The sequence below is a fragment of the Prosopis cineraria genome, unplaced genomic scaffold (assembly GCF_029017545.1).
Source record: "Prosopis cineraria cultivar Desert tree isolate PC_DT_omini unplaced genomic scaffold, ASM2901754v1 PC1, whole genome shotgun sequence".
Taxonomy (NCBI): Eukaryota; Viridiplantae; Streptophyta; class Magnoliopsida; order Fabales; family Fabaceae; genus Prosopis; species Prosopis cineraria.
In genome coordinates this window covers 59,738,165-59,764,039 of record NW_026555332.1, presented here as the reverse complement: position 1 = coordinate 59,764,039, position 25,875 = coordinate 59,738,165, and the positions used below count along the sequence as shown (strand labels likewise).

Genomic DNA, 25,875 nt, shown 5'->3' with positions numbered 1-25,875 from the left:
TTAATTTATATGTCATCACATGCCTCAATCTCAAAATCCATAGTGATATTACTCTCTAACACCACTAATATAGGTACATGGTCTTGATTACGCATATCATCTCCTTTAGCAGTCAAAATATTAAGGTCTTTATGTTTTAAGATATTATCAAGAGAATTAGGAGTTATTTCCTTTTGATATAACTTCTCTTTCTCAACTTGATAGCAATGCCCTTCTTTTAATATGGATCGAACGGAGCTTTAGAGTTCATCAATTTTATCTCTCACAAGTTCAAGGTGTGAACATATGAAATCTAAGTCTGATTGATCAACTAAATCATATTGATAGTAACATTGATGATGATTAGCATAATCATAGTGGTGAACATATGAAATCTAAGTTTGATTGATCAACTAAATCATATTGATAGTAACATTGAGGATGATTGGCATAATCATAGTGGTAAAGGTCAACATAATCATATTGACAATGATAATTATATTAATGAAGGTCAATATAATCATATCGATAATTAAGTGAAGTCATAACATCATGATTGAATGTGATTTTTTTAGGTGATTGTAGGCAATTAAAGGTGATATTTTCTTTAGAGGCTCTAATATCCTATTTGAGAAAAAGTTCTTAAGTTCCTTTACTTAAAAGTGAAGACCTATTTAACAAGTCTAACCCTATAGGGGACCAAACATGTTAAATAAGTAATAATTTGAGTGAAGCATTCACAATGATTTTTGAGGACTTGGAAACCCCTCAAGAAACCAATAGAAACTTCAATTAGCCTAGGGTAGATAACTATTTATAAGGTGAATTTTTTTTAATGATTAAATCAAAGAAAAAATTGAATGAATAAATGAAAGAAATGAAAAATGGAATAAATAAAGGAAGGAAACAAAATATGAAAAATAAAATAATATAAAAAAAGGAAATATGATAAAAAGGCTTCAAGTGAAGGAAAGTGGAAACAAACAAGAATAATAGGGAAAAGGAATAAGGAAAGGAGACAAATGGCAAGAAACCTAAAAATTAGGGTCGAAGAACCTTACCGAGTAACTTAAGGAATCTTAATTATAAACTTATCTCCCAAAGCATTTTGGTATGATGATTCTTGGAACTAAGAAGATATTTTAAAGTGAGTTTGGTAATAAAAGCAGTGCGAGAATCTTGGCTCTGATGCCAGTTGATACAGAATGGGGAAGAACAAAAGGGGAAAGAATATAGAAAAGAAAGAAAGGGATCAATAGAGAGAAAAGAGAAAACTCAGAGGAGAGGCAAGATAATAGTAATTCTTATTCAATTAAATGTGTGTACAAAATAAATGAGCTAAGGCACTATTTATAGACCTCAACTTTAACTTTAGAATTAAACGCGAGAAATTCTTAAAATCTTAAAATTAAATGAAAAAATAATAATAATTCAAATATTACAACAATTAAAACAAAATATTCTTAATTAATAAAAATATCCTAACAAAATGTCTTTAATCTTTCAATCTTATTAAATCTTTAATATCTTTAATTAATTCTTTTTCTTTTTATTCCCTTCACTATGCCTCAATATGCTTTTCCTAAATTAGATCCGATGACCTAAGCTTTAAAAATATTGAGAATTGAGAAGTGAGTACAACCACTCAATAACCAAGTTTTACTTAATCTATATAGTTGCATATCAATTGTAAATGAATGCAAATAGGAAATAACACACAAGTACAACACATATGATGAAATTAGCCATGGTCCACAATACTAACAACCATGTGATTGGGCCCAAAGGCACATATACTCATACTAAATAACAATACATAACTTAGGGTCGCAATAATACCAACTATGCACCCCTAACACATGTCAAACCACAATACTAGCAATCATGTTATCAAATTTATATGCATGATTAAATGCCACGCTTATACCCTTATGTTACCTCCGACATGAACTAGTGACTATCACATGGTTACGTCCTTCACAGACTAACCCAGCCTTTTACTTGTGAGGAGCTATCGGGTCAGGGTCAACTTACTTACTTATGTAATATGGTTTCCCCTAATACTAATAATCATGGGGTGTTATACCCCTAATATAGCCCCTCATGAACTGATGGATACTAGTTAGGTTTGAGTCCCTTATAGAACAAGTGAGACAATCTTGAATCAACCATGAGAAAAGGGCTACCTCTTAATTCTAATGATCGGTGCCAAGCCAAGTTCCTAATTCTAACAGTCACTACCAATACCACGTGAATTTAACTATCTACTCATCTTTCTAGGTGAACTCTTGCCAATGATTATGTTATGCACATGTCACATATACTATGCAAATGTGACCCAATTCACAATCCTAACACAAATTCACATTGGTTTCTTACTCTTAATAGACTCCACATCGAATGTACTTTATATAGTACATTTTAAAATATCACATTTTGTCAATTACACCATAACATGCCATAAAACAAAATCATCAATCACAACATGTGGCATAAAAGAGGCACCATTCCCAAAACCATTTTACAAGTTTATCACATTGCCAAACATTATATCAATAGTTAAAATATAAACTCACAATTCAAATCAACCATTTCTAAACAAATAAACAATTAATATTCAACTATCTAAGCTAGGTTTTGTAACATCTAAAAAATTTTAACCCTGATTTATTAACTTAATTAGGGTAGTTAGTGAGTTAATGAGCTATATGGCCAGAGGAGCTTAACTTAGTATAATTGTTACGATTTCAGCCCTAAAGTGGGTTTGGATTGATGGCAGACCACTTGGGTAAGGAAAGAGGAAGAAAAAGTAAAGAGTTGTGTTCTGTGCCACAAGCCACGGTGCGTGGACACAATTTAAACGTAGCAAGCTTCTCTATGCCATGCGCCATGGTAGAGGGCAATGTACGCCACAGCGCACGGCCAAAAATCAAATGTATTTGATTTATTTCTGCATGAAAAGAACAAAAGGAGAAGAGAAAGAAAATGAAGAGCTCATTTTAGCTATGCTAAGGCACGACTTTTGATCTCATTATTGATAGATTGGAGCTTCAAACACCCAAGGTAAGATCATGGTGCCTTTTCTTCCTTTCTCTCCCTCATTTATGATCATTTATAGTAGGGTTTAAGTTAGGAGATGGATTTTCAGTCCATAAGAGTATAGGTCTGATTCCATTAGTTAAAATGAGTTAAATAGGAGTGATTTTATGTATTAAAATACCATATTGATGATTTTGCAAGTCATTGGTCCATGGGAGCATTGAATATCCGAAATTGACATTTATGAGGTAGTTGGGAGAGGTTAATATGCATTAATGATAGTTTGAAGTGTTATTAATGATAATATGCATTAATAAAATCTAATGAGCCCATTGGATATAATGGGTAATAGTTATGAGTTGGTAAAATAGTATATGAGGAGTTTTATATTGATAAAGCTTAAAGAGCTAGATGATGATGATATCCTTATGATTTGGTTGTAGAAAGGTTTGTCTTGGCACCTTTCGAGCTTGTTGCAGCTTTAAGAAGTTGGTATAGTGAGGGGTAAACCTTTAACCTCTCAAAGGTTTGAGATAACAAGGGAACAATTAATCTCTATAGTTGTATGTTAATTGCATTGTGAAATGTGATTTATGGTTAATTTGATGATGCATGTTGGCAAGTGCGTGATTGTGAAATGGTTTCTTTTGAAAAAAAAACCTTGATTCTACCACAGTTAATATTTTATGAAATTATTTATGATTTATTACTATGGGTGGAGAATTGTAATGAAATATGAGTTAGTTATGAGCATAAGTATTATGTAAGTTCATTGTGGTTAGAAATGATTGTTAAAATGTGTAATATGTGTGAAATGTACATAGCATGATTATCAGTGGGAGTTTGCCTAGGGAGAGGAGTAGATTGATTGAAATCCACATGATAGTGGTAGTGACCATTGGAATTGGGAACTAGCCTTGGCACCGACCGTTGGAATCAGGAGGTAGCCCTTGTCTCATGGTTGATTCGGGACCGTCTCACTTATTCTACGAGGGACTCGACCCTAACTAATCTCCACCGGTTCATAAGAAGGTTAGATTAGGGGTACAACTCCCCATGGTTGTTAGTATTAAGGGAAACCAGATTACATAAGTAAGTGAGTTAACCCTGGCTCGATAGCTCCTTACAAGTGAAAGGCTGGGTTAGTCCATGAAAGATGTAGCCATGTGATAGCTACTAATTTCGTGTCGGAGGTAACAGGAGGATATAAGGTTGGCATATGATCATGCATATAAATCCGGCCATATGATTGTTAGTTTTGTGGTCTGGCATGTGTTAAAGGTGAATGGTTGTTATTTTTGTGACCCTGAGTTATGTTTTGAAAACAACATGATATAGTGTTTTGTGGCAAACCTAGTCACATGGTTGTTAGTTTTGTGAACCGTGGCTTAATGCTATGTGAAATATATATTTATGTGCCTAATTGCATCTATTTATAATTAATATATAACTGTAAGGGTTAAGTGAAACTTGGTTATTGAGTGGTTGTACTCACCCCTCAATTCTCAATATATTTAGGACCTAGCTCATCGGATCCAAGTTAGGAAAAACATACAAAGGCTTAGGATTTGTGGAATAAATCCTCTTTATACCTCTCTTTAGTTGTTTTCATGTGTATTTGTTAATGTAATTGCCAAGTAGGATTCATTGTCATGACTGGTGCATTACCTGCATGATTTTGTATTCAATTAATGTATTTTGTGCCTTAGGTTAGTGAGTTTTGTTATGAACATGAGGATAGAGCCAAAATACTTGTGCAAGTATAAGCATATATATTTTTGATAAATATGAATGAAATGGTTGATTTTGTGCAACTTTTCCTCCCCTTCTATGTTTTGTGAAAATTAGGGTTGAGTGGTGATTTTGTAAAATAAGTATTTTTAGTTGTGTGTAGTGTGTTGCACGAGTCTGCAAGAGTCCATTGAGTGTGGTTGCAGGGTTGGTGTAAGCTATTGGCACGTGTGGTTGAGTTGGGACACCCCATTTGGGAATTTTTGTGAAAATGTGTCAAAATGGGTTTTAGTATCTTACTTTTGATAGAAAATGAATTTGAGTATGAAACTAGTGCCATTAGCTAGAACTAGGAGAAAGTTCCATGTAGACACTAAAACCACCTTAATCGGACATCAGACGAAGATTTGGGATGCATTGGAAGTTTCCCTGTACTGTCAAATGATGGTACTGATCTATCAAATTTCGTACAATGCGCCACGGTGTATGGCACAGAGAAGACACGCTATGGTGCACGAGCCATAAGCCATAGCACACGTGTCAAATTCTATGTGAAAATCTGTTTTGAGTTTAAAAACTCATTATTTGAGTCCCATTGTCTTCCAAGCTTCCGCTTTGCTTTTAAAACTCTAATTTGAAGTCTTTAAATTCTATGTATGGGATTTGAAATGACAATTTGGGATTCCTTTAAAATAATTTTTGTGAAATTCTTTTTAATACCTCGAATAATTATAAGATTGGAGTTAATGTTATGGTTTAACCTCAGGGAGCTTATAGGTTTCCCCCGATTACCTTAAACCTTTGAGAGGTCAAAGGTTTACTCCTCTAAATACCAACTTCCAAAGCTTCTCACAAGCTTGAATGGTACCAATAACGATAATCTACAATTCACATTACAAAGATATCATCATAATCTCACTCTTAGGGATTATATTACCATTAATTTGACATTTCTCTATTCTACCAATCCCATAAATCTCTACCCTTCTATAGCCAATGGGTTCATTAGGTTTCGTTAATATACATTATCATTAATAAATCTTCAAACCACCATTAATGGTTCACCAATACTCCCAACAACCATACTTATTACAATTTTCGCATATTAATGGCTCTACCCAACTAACCATACACAAAATCATTAATATAGGATTTATCTACCCTAAACAACTCCCTTTATATATATTTTAACCAATGGGTTCGGACTCATAGCTCCTATAAACTAAAAATCAATCTCCCAACTCAAATTTTAACTCAAATCTGTTGGACATAATGACTTGTGACATTATGTGTTAGCTTAAATTTTGATGATGACAAATATAGATAAATTAACTATACTTATGCCTGATTGTGTTCATATATATAATAGATAACTATAACTATGGAACAAGTACTTTAAAGTGTTTTTACTCATATTGTTTCATATTATATGAGATTTGGAAAAATGATTTGTGTGTATCAAAGTATTTTATACTATCATATTTTTCCTCATCTTAAATCAGTTTTATATCCAAGAGTGTTCATAGTATTATCTTTCACAACTTAGATATATGCATATTAATACTTAGACTAACCATCTTGTTTGTGGTATATCATTTAAAGTTATCCAAACTAAAGATAAGAATAACCATGAAGAGGAAAAAAGATGAATTCATTATTTGCATGCTACACTCATTATTAAAGAACATAAAGATAAAGAGAAGGATGATCCAAGAAGAGCTTATGAAGAATGAAAACATTCATATAAGTTTGGATACACCTTGAAAGCCTTGGACTTGATAGGTATGATATCATTAGACTAAGAGTCTTTATATTAAACACATTGATTTAGATATGAAGTATTGGCTCAAGAAATCTTAAAATCTTAAATCAAAACATGCATTTTAGTTATTAAGAGAAAGAGTGAGATATAATTTTTTATAATCATGGTTTTCATCTTTCATTATATATGTCTCACAAAGATTGAAACATTTTGTTTACTAACTCCATAAAGTTTTCAAAGTTGTTCTATTTACTCAAAATAGATTTAAGTTGAAAAATTCATGAACACCTGAAGTCTAAGCTATAAATGTGAATTATACAAAAAATCAGTTTTGACCTTTGGTCATGTTTCATGCCATGTCTCTCATTACAAAAATCATTTTAATATGAAATATATTTCATTTGAAAAACAAACTACAACATATTTTCAATGATAATTTATTTATTCAAAGTGAAATTCTATTAAGAAAAATATGAATTTTAAAATTGAGTTTTGAGATATTAATTTTGTATAGATTTTAGTCTTGACCTTCAAACACTCTTTTGATCATATCTAAAACTATACATTGAATCTAAGTGTGAAACTTCTTTCATTAAAAACTAAATTTCAAGATCTTTCTAATGATATATAATTTGTTAAATTTAAAGTTGTATTGAGTGAGTTAGGACATTATGAAATTTTGCATAATGAAGTTGCAGAATCACACGTGAGAGCGTCAGTCAACCATGCATGATTTAGCACTAATGCAAAAAATTGCGTGAGAACACCTCTCGACCACACATGAAAATGCATTTAGAAGCTTATTTTCACACTGAATAGCTTCTAAATGCTCAATCATGTGTGAAACAACTTGTGCACATGCAAAAAAAATGATATCTAGAAGCCTCATTTTCACTAAATAAGTTCTATAAGTCAAATCACGTGTAAGACACTTCCAAAACTTGTGTAATATGTCATTTTTGCTTGAGAAACCTCTAAAACACACATCATTTAGCACTATTCACTCATAAAAAAATGCACTAATAGTTATAATCACCTATGTAACGTCTCTAAACGATCATTTAATATCTTTATCATTTCACTCTATGAGTTATAAATTTAACACTCAAATTTGATCTTGACATTAGATTAATCTCAAAAATTATTGAGTTATGAAATTCATAATCATATTACTCTTATTATATGAAAATTATTATTCTTGAGTCAAGATCATTTATATTTTCATCTTTTGAGTATAAGAGCTTCATTATACTCATCGTTACTCTTAGAGAGAGTTTCAATTGAGTGATTCACATACTTAACCTTTGTAAAGGTGAGGAAGAGATTTTTTCTTGGAATCAAGAGAGGTTTCTCTCTTAGGAAAAGAAGCTCACTAGGAAAGTAAGTTATTGTAATGACTTACAAGTGCTTAAACTAAACTTGTATATATATGAGGTGGCAAGTACTTACTCAAGTTTGTGTTACAGTGAAGAAATCTCAAGTAATTATTTGGGGACTGGATGTAGGCTGAAGAGAAGGAGCTAAAGTAGAATAAATCATTATTTGCAATCTTTCTTCCCTTAACTCTTTATATTTCCACCAACCTTAGTTAATGCTATGTTTTAGTGTATAAAATTAAATTTGATATTTTTACATGTTCTTACTCAAACTTGCACTTATAAATTGCTTTTAGACATTCATACACAAATTAAAATTGTGAAAACAACTTTGACATTCTTACACTTATAGTTTAGAACTCAAAGTTGCCAAAATCTTCTTTGAATAGAGTTTTGATGAAACACCTAATTCACCCCTTTCTTAAGTGTTTTGCCATATCTAACAAGATCTTCATAAATATGGGAGAGAAAGAAAGATGGGAAGCTCATTATTCTTACCTTTGGTGTTAGAAAGCTTTTAACTATCCCAATGCACGTGCCCTAGCAGAGCCAAGTTGTGTTTTTCATTTTCTCCCTTACTCATCTTTTGATTTCGCATGCAAATTCAAACCAATTAAATCAAATTTTTAGCCATGTGCTGTGACACATGGCACAGAGAGGCCCGTTGCATTTAAATTTACCTTTGTGTGCCATAACGGATTGACCACATGCCACAACATATGGCATAAAGTGCTTTTTCTTGCTTTTTCTTCCTCTTTCTTACCCAAGTGGGCCTACTTCACTCCGGACCCATTTCTAGGGCTGAAATTATAATTAATTACACCAATTAGACCCCTTTGACCGCATACCTCACCAACTCACCAATTATACTCATTAAGTTAATTAACTATGATTAAATTTCTTGAATGTTACATATAATAACTAGCACGCTCCAAGGTTCTTATGGAAGCCCATAAGGTAGTAACCCTTGTTGTTTCTAATGACCTCTCCGCAAGTAGCATGTTGAAAATTCCATATAAAGCCATTTACATTGATGTGAACACAGTCAGGTTGTAGAGTCTAGATGTCTTCTAAATTGGGATCTTCGTGAAAGTTTGAGTGCTTCAGTTCATCATTGACTACCTGCTTTAGGAGAAACTAAGTGCATTTGTGCAGAATCTCATTTGTGGTGGGACTTCATCCTTTAAAAATAAGGGTGCATCTGGAGGTCTAAAGTCCCCAATAACTAGACTGGAAATTCTCATCTAAGGCTATTTCCTATATTCACCTCGTTGACACTACTATCGAATAGCACTAAAATTAATAAAAACTAGATTTTACAGTAAAACAAAACCTAGATGGTCTTCTAAGAATCAATAGATTAACTATTTGAATTATGATTAAGAAAAGTTAAATAATGGGGGAAATTTTTTATGACAAAATTAATTTAAAAAACTAAATTAAAATTAAATAATTAAAACATGTTCAATTGAGAAAATTATCAAGCACAAGTAGTGCAATCATTCACAACACAATCAACTAAGCTCAACCTTCCTCGTCCACAAAAAAATTAATTTTATTTAACTTTATTGTTTTCATCTTATTATATATTTTTCAAAATATCATTCAAGAATTAAACAAAAAATTAAATTATAGATTAATTAAAATCTTTTAATTGTTTTATATTAGCCACACTAGAAATAAAGCATAAGTAATCACTCAAGCCAAGCCAAATGCTCTTATGTTGCTATAGCAATCGATTATAGCAAGCAAAATCTCAAATTAAATTTATAAACCAAAAATCATGCAATAAAACTATTCTAATCATTAATAATAATTAAGGCATAAAATTTAGATGTAGAAAGAAAAAAAAGAAAATTGGGATAAAGTTAAAATAAAATATTTTCTGAATATCAAAAACTTTTATTAAAATTTAGGATCATAGTTTATAATTGATCACATTAAAAAAATTAGCTGTCCATAAAATTAAAAATCAAACAGCAATAGTTGAATGACTTTGTCGGTGTGCCTTTGTCCCGTGCTCTCCAATCTTCTTCCATACCTCAAATTTTTCCCCCCTTTGTTTGATTAAATACGAGCTTGTTTTATAGCAATCATAATTAATTGTTGTTGTTTTAAGGTCAATCTATTCACCCATCAGATAATATTTTTTCTTGTTCACTAATAAATCAACTAATTAAACTCATATTTTTATAATCAATTCGATCCTCGATTGGATTGGGGACAAATGTTTACGAAAAGATCGCTTGGATTTAAGAAAGAGTCACTTAGATTTATCATAGTTTGTTTATTTCTTATCTTGAAAATCCTATTTTGTAAGAAATAGGATTTGCTTTGTTTCTATTTTTTATTCTTATATTTTTAAATTAATATTAAAAATTATGTATATCCTAGAAGTTAGTTACCTACCTCTCATTTTGTTTTAGGATTCTTCTTTTTCATAGGTCATTTATGGCATGCGAGAAGAGTTCGCACAGCTATAGCAAGATTTGAAAAGGCATTGATCAAGATTTTGAACCTGTTCTTTCCATGACTCCTCTTAATTGAGATATGAGATCTAATGCTTGAAATAGGAATCCTTAAAAATAAGATTAGTCTTCAATTGAATTCAAATTTCAATCGAAACTCAAATCAAATGTGGATTGATATTTTATTTAAAAACTACGATAATTCAATTTTAATTATTGTGCCGTATGTTATAAAAAAGGAAATTGGTGAAAAAGAAAAAATCTTTTTTTATTGAACATAATTGCTCTAACAACTTTATCATATAATTTTATTTTATCATGTAAATATCTACTCTACCTTTCCTTCACCACCCCTACGGGGATGGTATAAAGTTCATAACTACTTTTATTATAAGAAGCTTACTTAGCCAACATTTAAATCTAGCTTTATCCAAATTTTTTTCGTTTACTCCAACATTCCCCACTAATCCAATTGCTGCTAATTAATTTTTGGATATCAAATGAATCTAAAAGGTAATTTTAATATGGCTGATTTCCCAAGACTTTAGCCCAAGCGGTCTTGCTCCTCGTCCGCAAGTAACTACATAGAAACACACGGAAAAGAACCCCGCGGCCGCCTGAACTGCATCTACAGCCTGCCGAGGCGACAAAATGAGTGTATTCCAGTTTATCTTAGCATTCACCGCGTGTCTCCTGCTTGCTTCGTCGCTGGCTTTCGAATCGGATGAGCTTCTCATCGACGACGAAGAATTTGGCCTCGAGGGAGGGCTCGCTCGGACTCAATCACCGCCTCCCACCGCTACTACCACCTCTCGAAAGAGGTTTTCCGAATCCGGATCAGACTCCAAGATCCAGTTCGACCTCGAACACGCTTTTGGAGACTCCCTGTTCTCTGGCGCCGGCAATTTTTCTGCTCGCCTTAAGATATGGAATCACGGCGGCCAGGTTGGTTGGCTATCCTCGTTGTTGAATTCAGGTGCTTTGACTGTGGCTCTGTGCTGTTCCTTAAACTTAATTTCAGAAATTCCAAGGAACAATTTTATTAATTTGCACCTACTTACAATGCCCATGCTGTGCGGCATCTGCAACATTACTGTTGGTGCTTGAGGTGATCGCTTGAAAAAAGCGGCGAAACTTAGAACTCCACCGGAGTGTAGTCTGGAGTTTAGTATGAAGAGTCTGTGTTTTTCCCCTCTTGTGATTGAGGTAAGAGGAGAGGGAGAAATATCAAACCCCAATATGCTATTCGAGCAAAGCAGATACGGATTACATAGGCGAGTTGATAGCACATATTGCAAACTAACCCTACAAGGAAATAACAGAACATGATTGCAGAAGATAAAGACCCCATGAAGTCAAGGGTGAAAATGCGTAAAATAAAATACAATGAAGACAAAAAAAAAATAAAAATTGACAGAATCGATCTCCAGCACTCAAGCTGTTGATCATTCACGACTAGTTGCAAAGTAGTTCAAATCTTTCTGGATAAAACATTAGTAAAAAGGTCAGCAACTTGAGAGTGAGAGGTCGCATTGGACAAATCAATTGTACCTGCTCCAATCTTTTCCTTTATGAAATTCCTGCCTATCAGCATGATGAACAAGATTATTCACAATCTTAGTCGTTGCCTTCGTTGTCACACCATAATTTCATTGCCCAAAGGCTTCAATTTTTAATTCCTTTAATAGCCTAACAATCCACATTCCTTCACAAGTGCCTGATGATAAGGCCTTGTACTTGGCTTCTACTGCTTCTAGTCAATACTGGTTGTTTCTTACTCCTTCAAGTGACCAGATCTCCCCAAATATTGGCACAACAGCCAATGGTGGATCTCCGATCAATCATTGGTCCTGCCCAGTCAGTATCTGTAAAGATTTCAATACCTCAAGAATTCCCTTTCTCAAATAATAGGCCTTTCCAGGTGTCATTTTCAAATATCTCAAGTTTCTGTATATAGCTTCCATATGCTCTTTTTATGGCTTACTCATGAACTGCCTCACTGCAAAACAGTACACATAGTAAGACTGAATTCCTCTAGCCTGTGTGCCCTAGATTCGGTGATCTAGGATTATCTAATAAAATATAGATAATGAATGATCTGGTAATGTAGGATTATCTAATAAAAGATAGATAATGAATAGATGGTGAATCCCTCTAGGTTAGAATCATGGTAACGTGACCACTAAAAGGGCAATTCAACAATTGTCAATGTGTGCAGACCATTTTGGACCTATAAGGACATTTGGTTTATAAGGCCCGTATCCATTGTCATGTATAGTTGTTTTGCTCAACACTTTCATATCAATGCCCCTTGGATGTTTGTGTTATATCAGTGTAATTCTGATATATATATATATAGAGAGAGAGAGAGAGATAGGGAGAAATAGGGAGAAGAACAGAGAAGAGAGAAAGAGTTGCAGAGAGATTGAGAGAGAAGAGAATGAGAGACACGGGATTCTGAATAATATGATCAATTCATTGGAATAGCGAAGACATAAGGATTACAAGGGTATCTCTAGTATATACAGGCTCTTAATCCTAATAACTACCCAACGGCTATTTCCCACAACTAGCCTAACTAAAAGTAACTAATATTTCAATATTACAATTACATAACATTTTGGTTGCTTCATTTGTGCTTTTGTTCTGAAATGCAATTTCAATCTTTCAGACACTCACAAAGCTGCGGTTTTTAAGAAACTCTTTCAATAAAATTGAGCAGAATAATTTTGAAGTAAGTATTTATTTACCTTCTGTCTATTTATCTATTTATTTATGGGATATCGGCTCAATAGAAAGTTCTGATACTCATGACAGAAGCTGTTGCAAGAAGATGATTTCTATAGGATAAGACTGCCGTCCAATGTTTTGAGCCCTCCTGGTAGGGACTATATTATATCCTCAGTGAAAGCTGTAAGTATGATTCAGGTTCCAGGTGCTTGTGAATTTGAAATTTCTAAATCATTGCCTGGCTGAATTGCTTTCATTCCCTAGATTAGGATTCTAGGTAACAACATTGCTTGAAACTAAGATTCTAATACCTTTATCATTTGATATTAATTTATAGATGTGATCCTCTTTTTATTCTCTCTTAGTCTTTCCTTGTTCACATGCTTGTTCTAATTCCATTGCCACCACATTTTTCACTCTTCTGGTTTTTACCTCATTTACTTCTTGTTGCATCATTGTGAGCATTTTACTTGACAGAAGTAATGATTCTTTCTTTTTGAATCCAGCGATGTCTTACAGGAGAAGGTTTAGAGGAGAATTTTGTAATACACATGGTAATTTTCATTGTTATTATAAATTACATTATTCATGCAAAGACAGTTTCTCGCACTTGTTATTCAGGATTTGGTGCATGATGAGATTGATATTCTCTCTAACTATCTGTTTTTATTTAAATGGTTGTCGGTTATTTGTGATTGTCTGTTTTATCCCTGATATCTCAGGGTTTTATTTTCTCATTTATGTTGCTTTATTCTCTCCTAGTTGTCTCCCTCCTTTTCAGTATTCAGTTGCAAGTCTGCTGCAACCACTCTGTACTTTTCTTTGAATGTTATCAGCCCTTAATTGTGTCAGCTATCAACTAACAAGGTCCAAATTATTTCTATAGTATAGGGTCTACTGAGGTCATTAGCACCAAGTAGCAATTTATGGGCTTTCTTAGGTTCAACTTTTAAGTGATTAGGATACAAAGAAATGGACCTAAACTAAAATGCAAAACACTAACCTTTAAATGCAATTATTATATAATTATACTATCAAGTGACCTTTAATCTTAGTAAAGTGCTATATGATAAATCCAATTCTAATATGATGAATATGGTAAGTGCCCAATATTGATAAAAGGAATAAAGTAGAATAAATCTATTAAGAAAATGTAGAACAAGTAAGTCGCTCTGTGATCTCTCAATAGTCACATTTAGGAAAATCTCCAAAGAGATTAAATGAATATTTATTTTTGATATGCCTTGTGATACATGGGAACTAGGAATAGTGAGGCAATTAGGGAAATTAGGGGATAAAAGGGTAGCTTGGGAATATTCTAAATATCTATTAATAGGGTCCTAAGAATGTAATGGGAGTGTGTGAAATGAATTAACCTCTTTCTTCCTTTCTCTTATCTTCTTAACATTAAGGTATCAGAGCTTCCTCTCTAGCCATGTCTCTACCAAAGACATGATCTAATGAATGCATTGGTAACCTTGAACATTGTTTGGAGATGCAATCAACTTTGCTTCAATGTAACTAGCTAACACTAGACCAACACACCCACGACGTTATGGAGATTTAGCAAACCATATCTCAACTTTCCAACCAAATGAATGAACTCTCAGCTAAGTTCTCTATGATTGCCAACCATCCCCTATGCCTTCTTGTGGTCACTATGGGTGAACCATTTAACATGCCACCAAGTAACCCTCCACCGCTTCCTTTGGTGGTGACAACCTCTACACCCTCCATCTCACATTTTCAAAGTACTTATCTTGGTACATAGTCATAAGTTTTTTTCAAATTAATCAAAACTATGTGTAAATTTTTACTTTTGCATCGATACTTTTTCATTAATCTCTTTGGTAGATAAATTGGTTCTACAGTAGCCTTACCTAGCATAAAGCTAAATTAATTCTTAGAAATACCAGTCTACAATATTAACCTATGCTTAATCATTTTTTCTTACAATTTCATTGCATTACTCATAAGTTTAATCCCATTGTAGTTTGCATAATTCTAAATATCTCCTTTATTTTTGTAAATAAGGACTAAGGTGATTCCCCTCCATTCATCAAGCATTTTTTTGGATTGTAAGATCCCATTAAATAATTTAGTTAGCCATTGCACCCTCTCTTCACCTAAACATTTTTACATTTTAATAGAGATACAATTAGGTTCATTGGTTCTACGATTTGTCATTTTCTTAAGAACTTTTATCTTAATATCGTGTATCTTTCGATGGAATGACAAATTATTCTCCTTTATGAGTTGCTAAATATTCCAAGTTATTAGGTGAGCCCCTTCCATCATTAAAAAGTTTGTAAAAGTTGGTCTCCTAGCTGTCTTTAATAACACCATCGATAATCAAAATTCTTCCTTTTCATCCTTTATATATCTTGTTCCAAATCTCTCAATTTTTTTCCTACTCAGCAATTTAATAAATTTTTTGTTCTTCTTTCTTTGTCTCAAGACCAATGAAAAACTCTTCAAATAATTTAGAATACACTTTGCTCAAAACTTTCTTTGTTTTTTTCTTAGTCATACTATACCTTTCCCAATTTTTCATCATTATTGTTCAAATAGATGGTTTTTAAACAATTCTTCTTATGTTTGACTTTCTCTTATATATTATCATTCCACCACCAAGACTTCTTATCTCTTGGACCAATACCTTTTGACTCTCCCAAAACTTTTTTGGCAACCTTCCTTACCTTCTTAGTCATATTCTCTCACAAAATGCTAGCACTCCCTTAAGACTCCCAAATTCATTCAGCCAAAAGATTCCTCTTAAAATATCCTGCTTCTCACCTTTTAACAGCCACGACCTAATCTTCAAATTTTTACTTGTAATACGCATATCAAGAAAAAGGATTCTATGTTGTGCTGTTACGCCATCCATAGAAAGCACCTTACAATTTTTACCAAGTCTTCCATCCAAGTTCCTTACCCAAAAAAAAAAAAATTAATTGGTGATCATGAGACTTTACTTTTGTAAGTGATGAGATGAACATCCTTCTTCTTTAAACAAGGGTCAACAATCTTAAAATTATATGCCGAAGAGAAATCAAGAATAGATTGTCCTTCATTATTCAACTCCTAAAAACCAAAACCACCATGATTCCTTGCATAATTACCTCCCCCTCTCCTGACATGACCATTAAAATCTCTTGAGAATAAATATATTTTCACCTTGTGGTATGCATTGAATCAAATCCTCTAAGTCTTCCAAAATAATTTCTTAAAACTGGCTTCTACCTTAGCTTGAGGTGCATAAGTGTTAATAATATTGATAGACTCATGTCCAATGATCATTTTTAAGGAAATAATTATGTCCCCAATTTTGTTAATTTTTGTCACATTCTTTCACTCCTCGTCAACAATAATACCTATCCCTTTCCTTGTGCTTAATTTCCCTATATGCCAAAGTTTATAGCCTTGAATATTCTTAGCTTGTTCATCGAGTCATTTAGTTTCTTGCAGGCACAAGATATTAATTCTTCTATGAATCATAACTCTTACCACCTGTATAGATTTGCAAGTCAAGGTCCTAACATTCCAAGTACAAGATTTGATCTTCCTCATATGAACTAACTTCTTTAGTGGCTCTCGTCTAAAATAACTTGATAGCCCTTGCTCATTTAACACTAAATCAAGCTGTAGATGCAGCAGTTCTAACTCACTTGTTACTGCACTTAAGCCACACAATGCGTTACTTTCAGGCAACAACCTGTCATTAGTACAAAACTGACTATTGTTCATATTCATGAGATTCAACAAAGTTTTACGTTAGCTGTTGAGAGCCTAAAATAACTCTCCTCCTTTGCCTAGGCTTAGGACCAGGTATAAACATAGGCAGAGTTCTTTTTATGATCTTTATTGGCATTGATTATGTGATAGTGATATTTTGTGGAGTACTAGGGTGTTGAGTTTTCCTTAGCACTTCAGAAATAGAAAACTTATTGAGGCTAAAGTTTTGGTGTTTTTATTTGTGGTATGCAAACTCATTAGGGTTGCTGTAGTTTTTGGTTGTGTTAATGTCTAATTAAGTTTTTATCTTCTCTAAGAGAATGTTGCTCAACAAGAGTGAGCACTAATTGCACAAGTGTATTAGGGTGCCATGATGAGGAGCCCAAGTAGTGAAGACTAAGTTGAGAGAAGATTGAGGGGATTATTCTAGAGAAGTAGATCAAAGACTTCTAGTTGCTGTGTCATTGTGTTTGTGTGAAGGATAGTTGTATAGAACTCGGATGGAAAAGTGAAAACACTCTCAAATCATAGAGAAACTTCTCAAGTTTCTTGATGTCATATAAAGCAATGGAAACCCTATTTATATTCGTCCTTAGGGTTAGTTTTATCCTAAAGCAAAGCATTCAAGAGGGGATTATGGGGTTAAAATTATTCATTATTTGCCTCGGGGAGTTACCAGCCATTATTTGATGATTAATGTTGTAACTGTGAGTAGCTAATGGTTACTCATGCGTTTTAGATAGGAATTTCTAATATGCTTGGAATGTTGACACCCTTCTCGTTATAGGTTTGCATCGGTGAGTATTAAAAGTTGGGATATCTTTGTCTATAGTGCCATAGCAAGGTTTCACTAAGGAGAGTAGTACTAGCACCAAGAACCCTTCTTTCCACAATTTTTGTTTGAATAATGAGATATAGCCTATTGGATTATTAAGGAAAAGATGAGCAAGGTGGAGAATGAATGACTAGGCAAATGAGGTAAAGAGTAATTTTCTTTGAAGGAATTTCTGATGATGTCACAAGTATGGTAAAGGCCTTTATTTATAGGCCCAAAGCAAGAAACAAATTTGCAAAAATATCCTAGTACCAAGAAGAATGTGTAGTAATACTCTTTGAGGGTAATTTATTTACAACAACAATAAACTCCTGAGCACTGCCAGTTATTTTATCATCATACAAATCCTGAAAATGACTATCATGTAGTTTACTGCTGAGCAAGAAAGGATCATGTTGCTATATAACTAGAAGTTTGTGATTTGATAACATCTAATGTTCCCATTTCCATCATTTCTCTGTTACCACCAATTGCATAGTCTTTCAAGCTAAGATTGTATCTTATGGGTAGATATTGATCGTTATTGTGGTTGGTATGTATTTCAGTTCTATTATTGTCTCATCTGTACTATATATAGCATGTGTAAAATAAGTTATTTTACAGTTCTCTCTTGGCATTTGTTTCCATTTATCACTTTATTCTTGTCAGATTCACTCTTCTAATCTTTTTATTACAGGAAGGCCTTAGCATTGTGGCTGTCAATTATGGTGCCCTTGGAGCATGCCCTTATCCCCGACAATTGAAGCTGGTGAGTTAGATATGCTTTTTACCCAGTTGACTTCTGTGAAGAATATACTTTAAGATTGATGTTCTAGATACCACCATCTATGGTCAACCTAAAATTATGTTTGTACAAGGAATCCTTCACCCTTGACTTGTCACTCATACATGATGATACATGGGGATTAGGAGTAATAGGGATATTTAGGGCTATAAGGATAGTTTGGGTATTTAGTTATATTATCTATATATAGGCCTTTAGGTTGTAATTGGTCATTATGAATGGAATTGTTATTTCTCTCTCTCTCTCTCTCTCTCTCTCTCTCCCTTCTATATATTTTCCCTCTCCCTCTCCCTCTTCTAACCCTATTAAAGGTATCAGAGCCTCCTCTCTAGCCATGGAGAAGCCATCGGAGATTCGATCCTCCAATCTTAGAGGTGAACTAGAGCACTGCCTTGATTTTAAGCAATCTATGTCTCGGATTTCACAACAGATGAATGAAATCTCTGCTAAGCTCACTGTACTTGTTAACCAGCACTTGTACCCTCCTTCAACAATGACGACATCTGTGTCTACTACCACTATTCCTCCTTCAACTTAAATCACTAGGAAAACAATCTTCACAGCAGTCGCAAAGTTAAGACTGTTGAAACATGTTTCATTTGTGACTGAGTATGCACAGCAATTCTGAGAAGTCTTACTGTATGCACACCTTCCAAAGTCCATCACCACTAAGGTCTTCATTAATAGACTTTAGCCTGAACTTCAGAGATTTGTCCAAGGCTTCAATCCAAATAGTTTAGCTAGCACCATATATATGGCAGATTTTCAGGAGAAGTATGGTCAGAAGGGGAATCAAGACACGAAGAACGATTATTCAGCAAATGTAACTAACCTACATAATGACTTTGATGAAGATGAAAATTAAGAATAAAGAAGTATCGAGAAGGAGTTCACGATTCAAGAAGTTATTGATCAAAAATTGAAACAACTAGAGCTTACAAAGTCTGCATGCATAGATGTGACGATAATGGAAAAGTCGGTGTTTGAGGAATGTGATTTTGTCAAGAAAGATATGCAGACAACACTCCTCATTGGCTTCCTAAGTGAAGAACCGGGACAGTGTCTAGTATTAACGAGCTCATCTACACTTATCAACTTAAAGCATTTGGAGCAGTTGATGACTTCGACCTACTTAACGAGAGATTTTTGCACCATACTTCCATCATCAATTTTTGGGCCTTCTCTTCTTAATATTTCAGTCGGTTCTTCACCACCTACTGTTATGTGCCTTCCACAAGGTGAGCAATCATCATCATCAAATTTTTGAAATAGAGCACAACATCTCCTTAACAATTCCAATGGCAACGTTGAAGTCTCCCTTTTGCATCAGAAACTCAATGCCTGCAGTCAAGTTCTCTCATAGTTCAGCATCACCATCGTTGGTTAGCTTGTTGAAGGCCATGCCGGCGCCTTCACCGACGAACACAAAGATGAGGGTGGTGATGAACTCGACCAAGTTGACCTTCAAGGTATCCAGGTAAGTGGCCTTCAAGCATATGGCTTCAATCATGAAGATAACGGGTCGAGTGGAGATTTGCAAGTGATCATGGACTTAGGGTTTTTGTTGGGATTTACTCAATATCCTCTAGCTATGTGCTCTTCTCGTGGAAGTAAGCTGGACCCAATCCAAAATTTGAGCTTTTCGAATGATCTGTTGGGTCCATGTGTGATTGTAAAAAAACCCTAACAGTCAAATTTTTCCACAATTGCAGATTTGCCCCTGGTATCCTCTAAGTATTCTCCACACAGCAGCAAGCAAGCCCCTTCTCACATGTTTTGGGCTTCTCTAGCATCCCTGGCCCAAAAGTCTCTTGAAAAGGGAATAATCCAAAATGGGTATAAATACAATATTGCTAGACATTATGTTGATGAAGTTTAGGCTTCTCAAAAAGCCTTTGGGTGGAATTGGGTCACGAAGATGGAGATGTTGGGTGTTCTTCAACTTCAACAATGGGTGTCTCACAAGTTTATGTGACTTGCCATAATAGGCTTTTGGATTGAAGAGTCACTGCAGAAAATTTGGGCTTTTGATGTGCATTAATATTGTCCTAAAATTATTTTATTTTATCAAGTTTTAGCAACTTAGGAGGGGAAGAAGATAAGTTTTATTTTAGATATTTGTTTTCCTACTTTTGTATTGATTCTTAAGGACAAAGATCTCTTGTTGGGGGGAGTATTGATACATAGGGGTTAGGAGTAATAGGGATAATTAGGGATATAAGGGTAGTTTGGGTATTTAGTTATATTATCTATAAATGGCAAGGTACTTAAAACCGGACTGGTCATTGAACCAGTAAAGGCACTGGGTCAAGGGTTAGCGGTTTAACTGGGGTTGAACGGGAGGTTAAACCGTTATGATTAAAATAATACAAATTAAATAAAAAGACATTAATTATAAAAATGTTCAACCAAATCCAAGATTAATCTTTAATACAAGATACCAATGCAACAATAATTATAGAAATATAACCATTCAAAAGTCTAACAATAATAAAAAAAATAACAATAGAATCAGAAATGCTAAGAAACAATAGACAAATTAGTAACAGCAAATAACATAGTAACCACTTATTTTGAATTAAAAATGCAAAGAAGGAAGAGGCATAGCAATCAGAAAACTAATGACCAAATGATAAGGAGATTCATTGAGAGAGATAGAGGATAGCACTGTTGTGACAAGTTTTGCTTCACGACAAGTTCTGCTTCATGGCAAGAGAGGACAGCTGAGAGCAACACGAGTTATGCATCATGATCACAATGAGTTCTGCACTTTTGCTACATGGTGAGAGAGATAGAGTTCGAACAAGGAAAGTCAGGAGCCTAAGAGAGCGACAATGGTAGAACGGGCAGCGATGATGGTCGATGACCGACGGGTGAAGTTCGATTTGAGCAAACGTTAGGGATGAGTGTTCAGAGTTGGTGGGAGTGGGGTTTGATCAATTGATTTCATTTAAGTCTCAAGGGACTTCAACAAAATTAAAAATTAAAGTGCATCTACTAAAATCCCCACCCCCTCAAAAAAAAAAAAAATCATGATACCTGTGTCATGTAGGCAGCCATTGAAGCTCAGCCATCTTTGGTGGCAGCCAAATCGCCATCACTGATAGTTGGATTGATGACGGAGCGGTGATTGACTAGTGACCATTTTAGGGTTCCCAATTGTATCATATCATATTTACAGTTACGTTGCTGAAATTCACAAGTGAAGGAATTAGAACTTGGTTTTTATCAACTAAACAGCTCCATTTACAAGTACAATTACCTTGTTAAAATTTGCAACTTTATTGTAGCAAAAATAGTCCTACCCTTTTGAAATTTACTAGTCATTTGCATTCATTTGAAGATTACAAAGGTTTTATATATATATATATATATATATATTTGCCTTTTAAAACTTGAAGTGTTTGTTGGTCTGATGGTTATTATGTCTTTTAAGAAACTTCATGTTGAAGGTTTGAATCCCAAATTCATCTCTCTTGACATGCTGCCAATCTGAGCTCCAGTGTCTGTCCAGCCATTGGCCATGGAGCTCCGCATGTTGTCGGTGGTGACTTTTGTGGTGGTGGCTTTGGCATTGTAGCTGTGGTGTAGGGAGGATTCTTCAGGGGTGGAAGAAGGGAAAATTAGTAAATATACTTTAATTTAAATTTTAACATCGTTAAAATCTTTTGAGACTTGATAAAATTTCTTTAAATTAAGGGGACCCAACTGAAATTCTCTTGTACAAATTCTGTGGGTCATTGCATGATATGAAACTTGTAATTAGAATTATGTTTTAATCCAAAACTGCAGTGGCAGGTGACTATTTAGGTTTGTCATTTCAATATACCTTTCTCCAAATATCTGCATGTTTACTCGTAAACCTGATATCTGCGTGTTTAATATACCACCATCTCTCCTGGTTTTTGAAGAGTAATTGGGCTGTGAAACCTTAAATGGCATCAGTTCAAGTGCAAACTTCAAATATTTTATTGAGTACCTGATTCTCTGTTGCAAAAGCTAATCGCATGCGTTTCTTTCATGTTGCTTTAGCCTTCAAGGTGGTCTTTCAGGTCACACACAGTATTGAGGAACAGTGAACAAGCACCAAGGTAAATGTTCTTTCTTGTATTGATAGCTTCGGAATCGTTAGTCTGTTAAGCATAATAGATGCAGCCCTTCATATCCATCTAATACTCTCTTTTTCAAGGTGAATTTTGGGATGTGCATCCCTCCTCTCAAGTGTACCGTAGTTTCAACCTCTGTCTTCCCTTTTCTCTGTTCGCACCATTTTCTGCCATCTCTAATGATGTTCCTTTCAGTGATTGACCATAGGATTGACACTTTGTACCTCCTTCCTCCAATATCACCTCATCCTTTCATTCAAAACATCCTCCTCGAAATGCCTCACATCATTATTTTTTCTTCATGCTTCACCGGAGGATATCTGCCTCCTCCTTAGCTCCTCCTATACATTTCCCTTTCGCAATGCCTGAGATTCTGTCGCCAAGAGCATTTCCATCATGCCCTAGGAAAGCTTTTTTTGATCATTTTAGGATCGAATTCAAGCTTGTATTACTTTCTGTATATTTATGTGCAAAACAAAGGGACTCGAGAAAGTGAAATATGAGCTTTGCAAGCTAGCCAGCTGCTCTCCTCTGCAAAGGGAAGACCCGAGTACTAACGGACAAATATAGGGACAAAACCTCTTGAATTGCAGTTTAGCTGATTGACATGTTTACTTGATTTCATCTTTCAGTCTGCCCGATTGATTAACTGACAGCAGAGCGATTAGTTTGTCAACAATTACTATTTTTTTTTCCCCTCCCTACAGGGCTCCCGTATTTTCTGAAGATGTAGTTGGTGGTGGGGATGGAGAGAGTGAAGTTGTGAAGCCGCCAGAGAGGTCCTTCTGGGCTAAATATGTGAGTAACGTACTGCTCCCTCCGTTGTTTTTATAAGACGAAGTTGCCTAACTTGTATATACTAATAAAACAGTTTTAACTAATTTATGTCTTAAAAGTGTTTTCCAATCTTAACTTTACTCCAATGTAGGCCTAGTTTTTTACTCATTAATTAGGGATATTTTAGGGGGAAATATTAATTGAAATTTATAAATTGTCTTATAGTAGGAACATCACACCCTCTAAAATTGTCTTATAATTGAGAACATAGTGTGTATAAGCTACCTGACATAAATGTCGAAAATCTTTTCTCCCCTTCTTTCAATCTACCTCCTTTTCAATTTTCCAAATCAAAATTTTAACTCGAAATCTTTGTTTCAGTGGATGTACTTGATCCCGCTAGGACTCATTATTATGAATGCCATTACCCAAGCAATGAATATGCCAGAGGAGCCGGCTGCTGGCCAAGCAGGTGCTGAGACCCATCGTGGAACAAATTCTGCTGTGCGCAGAAGATGACTGATTTAGCTTCACCCTGGGTGATAATATCTGAATTATGATGGAAACAAAACTTTGAGTGGTGGTTAAACATTTTTCAGGTATTGTTCAATTATCGAAAGTTCGTATGTTAGTGATGATATATTGAAATTTAGGTACAACTATGTAATTTTGATACATTGAGCTTATCATCTTCCCTGATCATGTATTTCAGATGTATAATCATCTAATTTAGAAAAATATTATTGATTTATAAAAAACAGTATAAGGAAAATATAATTTTTTTAATAATTGTATTGGTTTCATAAAAATATAATTTTTTTGGTTAAGAAAAATAATGTATTGATTCATAAAAATATTTTCTTCAACTCCCTATGAAATTTACGCGCCAAAAAGAAAGGGAGAATGGTATTATAGTAAAAGATTAAATTATTCTTAAATATAAGGATCAAAAAATTTGAAAATTTCGAAATAAGGATTAAATATGTTTTAGTGAGTCAGTCTAAAATCATACTATTTAATTTCATGATTTGTAATCATTAAAACTAGAATTTTCAAGTGAAATTTATTAATTTGTCAAAAAACACTTGTCAAATATTTTAAAATTTTGCTGTTATTTGTTATTCTATTTTTATTTGCTATTCGAAAACAAAATTTTGTAAGTGATATTTGTAAAATTGTGAAGAAAAAGATTTTCAAGTATTGTTATATTTGATATTTTTATATTTACAAATTAACGAATTTTATTTGTGAATTTTTGTTTTGAAGATTGTAAATTATAAAATGAGAGTAGCAAATTTTTAAACCAATTTATTAAAAAACTTTTGGTTCTTATTTTGGATTTCTAAATTTTTTAGCTCTTATTAAAGTTTAATTCAATCTTATGATTTTTTAAAGTCATTCTCCCAAAAAGATTGAGTAAATAGCCTCAACTAACGAGCAAAACGGTGTTTAGGCCCCCCCCCCCCCCAAAAAAAAAAAAAAAGGAGCAAAGCGGTGCGTTTTACTAATGAGTACAATCGTTCATCATTCCACGGCACCAAAACTAGATGCATTTGAGATGGGTTCGAGGAGTCTACTGACTTGAACGTGGTGGAACAGAAGATGAGGATGGAAGGGGTTTGGGTTTACTTGTGGTATTTGAAAAAATAACAATCAAGTTCTAAAGGAATTAGTTAAATTAAGTTAGGTTTTAAGTAATTTTAAAAGATCAATAAAATTTCATGCTTTTTTTCACAAATTAAAGTTATAGTAGAAATAACTAAAATGCCCCTATAATTAAATATAACATCTATACTCATCAATTCTAACATTTTTCTCTTGAGCAAACTCCTTCTCACCATTAATAAGAGCTACATGTTAGTAATGAAGAGACAAGTTAAAAAAATACACATTCCTAAAATAAAGTTACGCTTGAAAAAGGTGGAGTTGCTTTAATTATTGGCTCAGGTAAGCGCTTATTCTCTCTCTACGTGAGTTTGTTTGGCTGGTGCGTTTTAGATTTTTTTTTTTTGGCAAATCCCTATATCTGAATAAAAAGATTGACTTAAGTATGCTCAGATTTCTTGCAAAATGACACTTGTAGGGAAAAAGAAGGAATGCTTTTTTGCAACTAAACATGAATTTTTTTTTTATTTCACATTTCTAAAGATTTGGCATGAAGATTTGACATTTGGCAACTAAAAGTGTAAGAATTTATTATCGAGTGTTCATATTTTAAGATAGAATGTTGTCATTGTCTCATTGATGCAGAAATCGTTAATGTCAAAGTAACTTATTTTTTAGTGATATATTATGATATTTTATTTTGCTTATTGTAAGTTGATATTATTGGGTATGATGGAAAGTAGTTGTTTAAAGAAAATTTTTTGTTATTTTCATTTTGGTGAAAATATTTTTAAAGATATGCATGGGACAGTGCATTATAATTGGGGGAGTTGTATTGAAAGAATGATCAGATAAGGAATGTTTCTTGAAAGACTTGTTAGATTAATTTCATCATACTTGAATTATGATTTAAATGGAATAAAGTTAAAGTACACAATAAAGTTTGAT

The 25,875-nt window shown here is 33.7% G+C and overlaps 1 protein-coding gene across 3 annotated transcripts; it reads left to right on the top strand.

Annotated features, from left to right (window-relative positions):
• Positions 1 to 10,890: 10,890 nt before the first annotated feature.
• On the top strand, positions 10,891 to 24,028 carry LOC129314795 (uncharacterized). 3 transcript variants are annotated; one of them, XM_054958221.1, is made up of 8 exons: positions 10,893 to 11,300; positions 13,027 to 13,089; positions 13,173 to 13,268; positions 13,592 to 13,639; positions 18,332 to 18,403; positions 22,472 to 22,530; positions 23,253 to 23,343; positions 23,704 to 24,028. In XM_054958221.1, exons 1-8 carry the CDS (start codon positions 11,007 to 11,009, stop codon positions 23,839 to 23,841), a joined length of 861 nt encoding a protein of 286 aa, XP_054814196.1. In that variant the 5' UTR covers positions 10,893 to 11,006; the 3' UTR covers positions 23,842 to 24,028. The 3 variants fall into 3 exon arrangements, with proteins under 3 accessions (XP_054814204.1, XP_054814213.1, XP_054814196.1); XM_054958229.1 differs by lacking the exon at positions 13,173 to 13,268 and having other exon boundaries at positions 10,891 to 11,300; XM_054958238.1 differs by lacking the exons at positions 13,027 to 13,089; positions 13,173 to 13,268 and having other exon boundaries at positions 10,891 to 11,300.
• The last annotated feature ends 1,847 nt before the right edge of the window (positions 24,029 to 25,875 follow it).

What these genes read in the sequence shown, in the direction of transcription:
- LOC129314795 (XM_054958221.1), top strand. Translation starts at nt 11,007, where the DNA reads ATGAGTGTATTCCAGTTTATCTTAGCATTCACCGCGTGTCTCCTGCTT. An exon ending in TTATATCCTCAGTGAAAGCT is followed by an intron (nt 13,269 to 13,591) that starts GTAAGTATGATT and finishes TTTTGAATCCAG; the next exon opens with CGATGTCTTACAGGAGAAGG. An exon ending in ATCCCCGACAATTGAAGCTG is followed by an intron (nt 18,404 to 22,471) that starts GTGAGTTAGATA and finishes ATGTTGCTTTAG; the next exon opens with CCTTCAAGGTGGTCTTTCAG.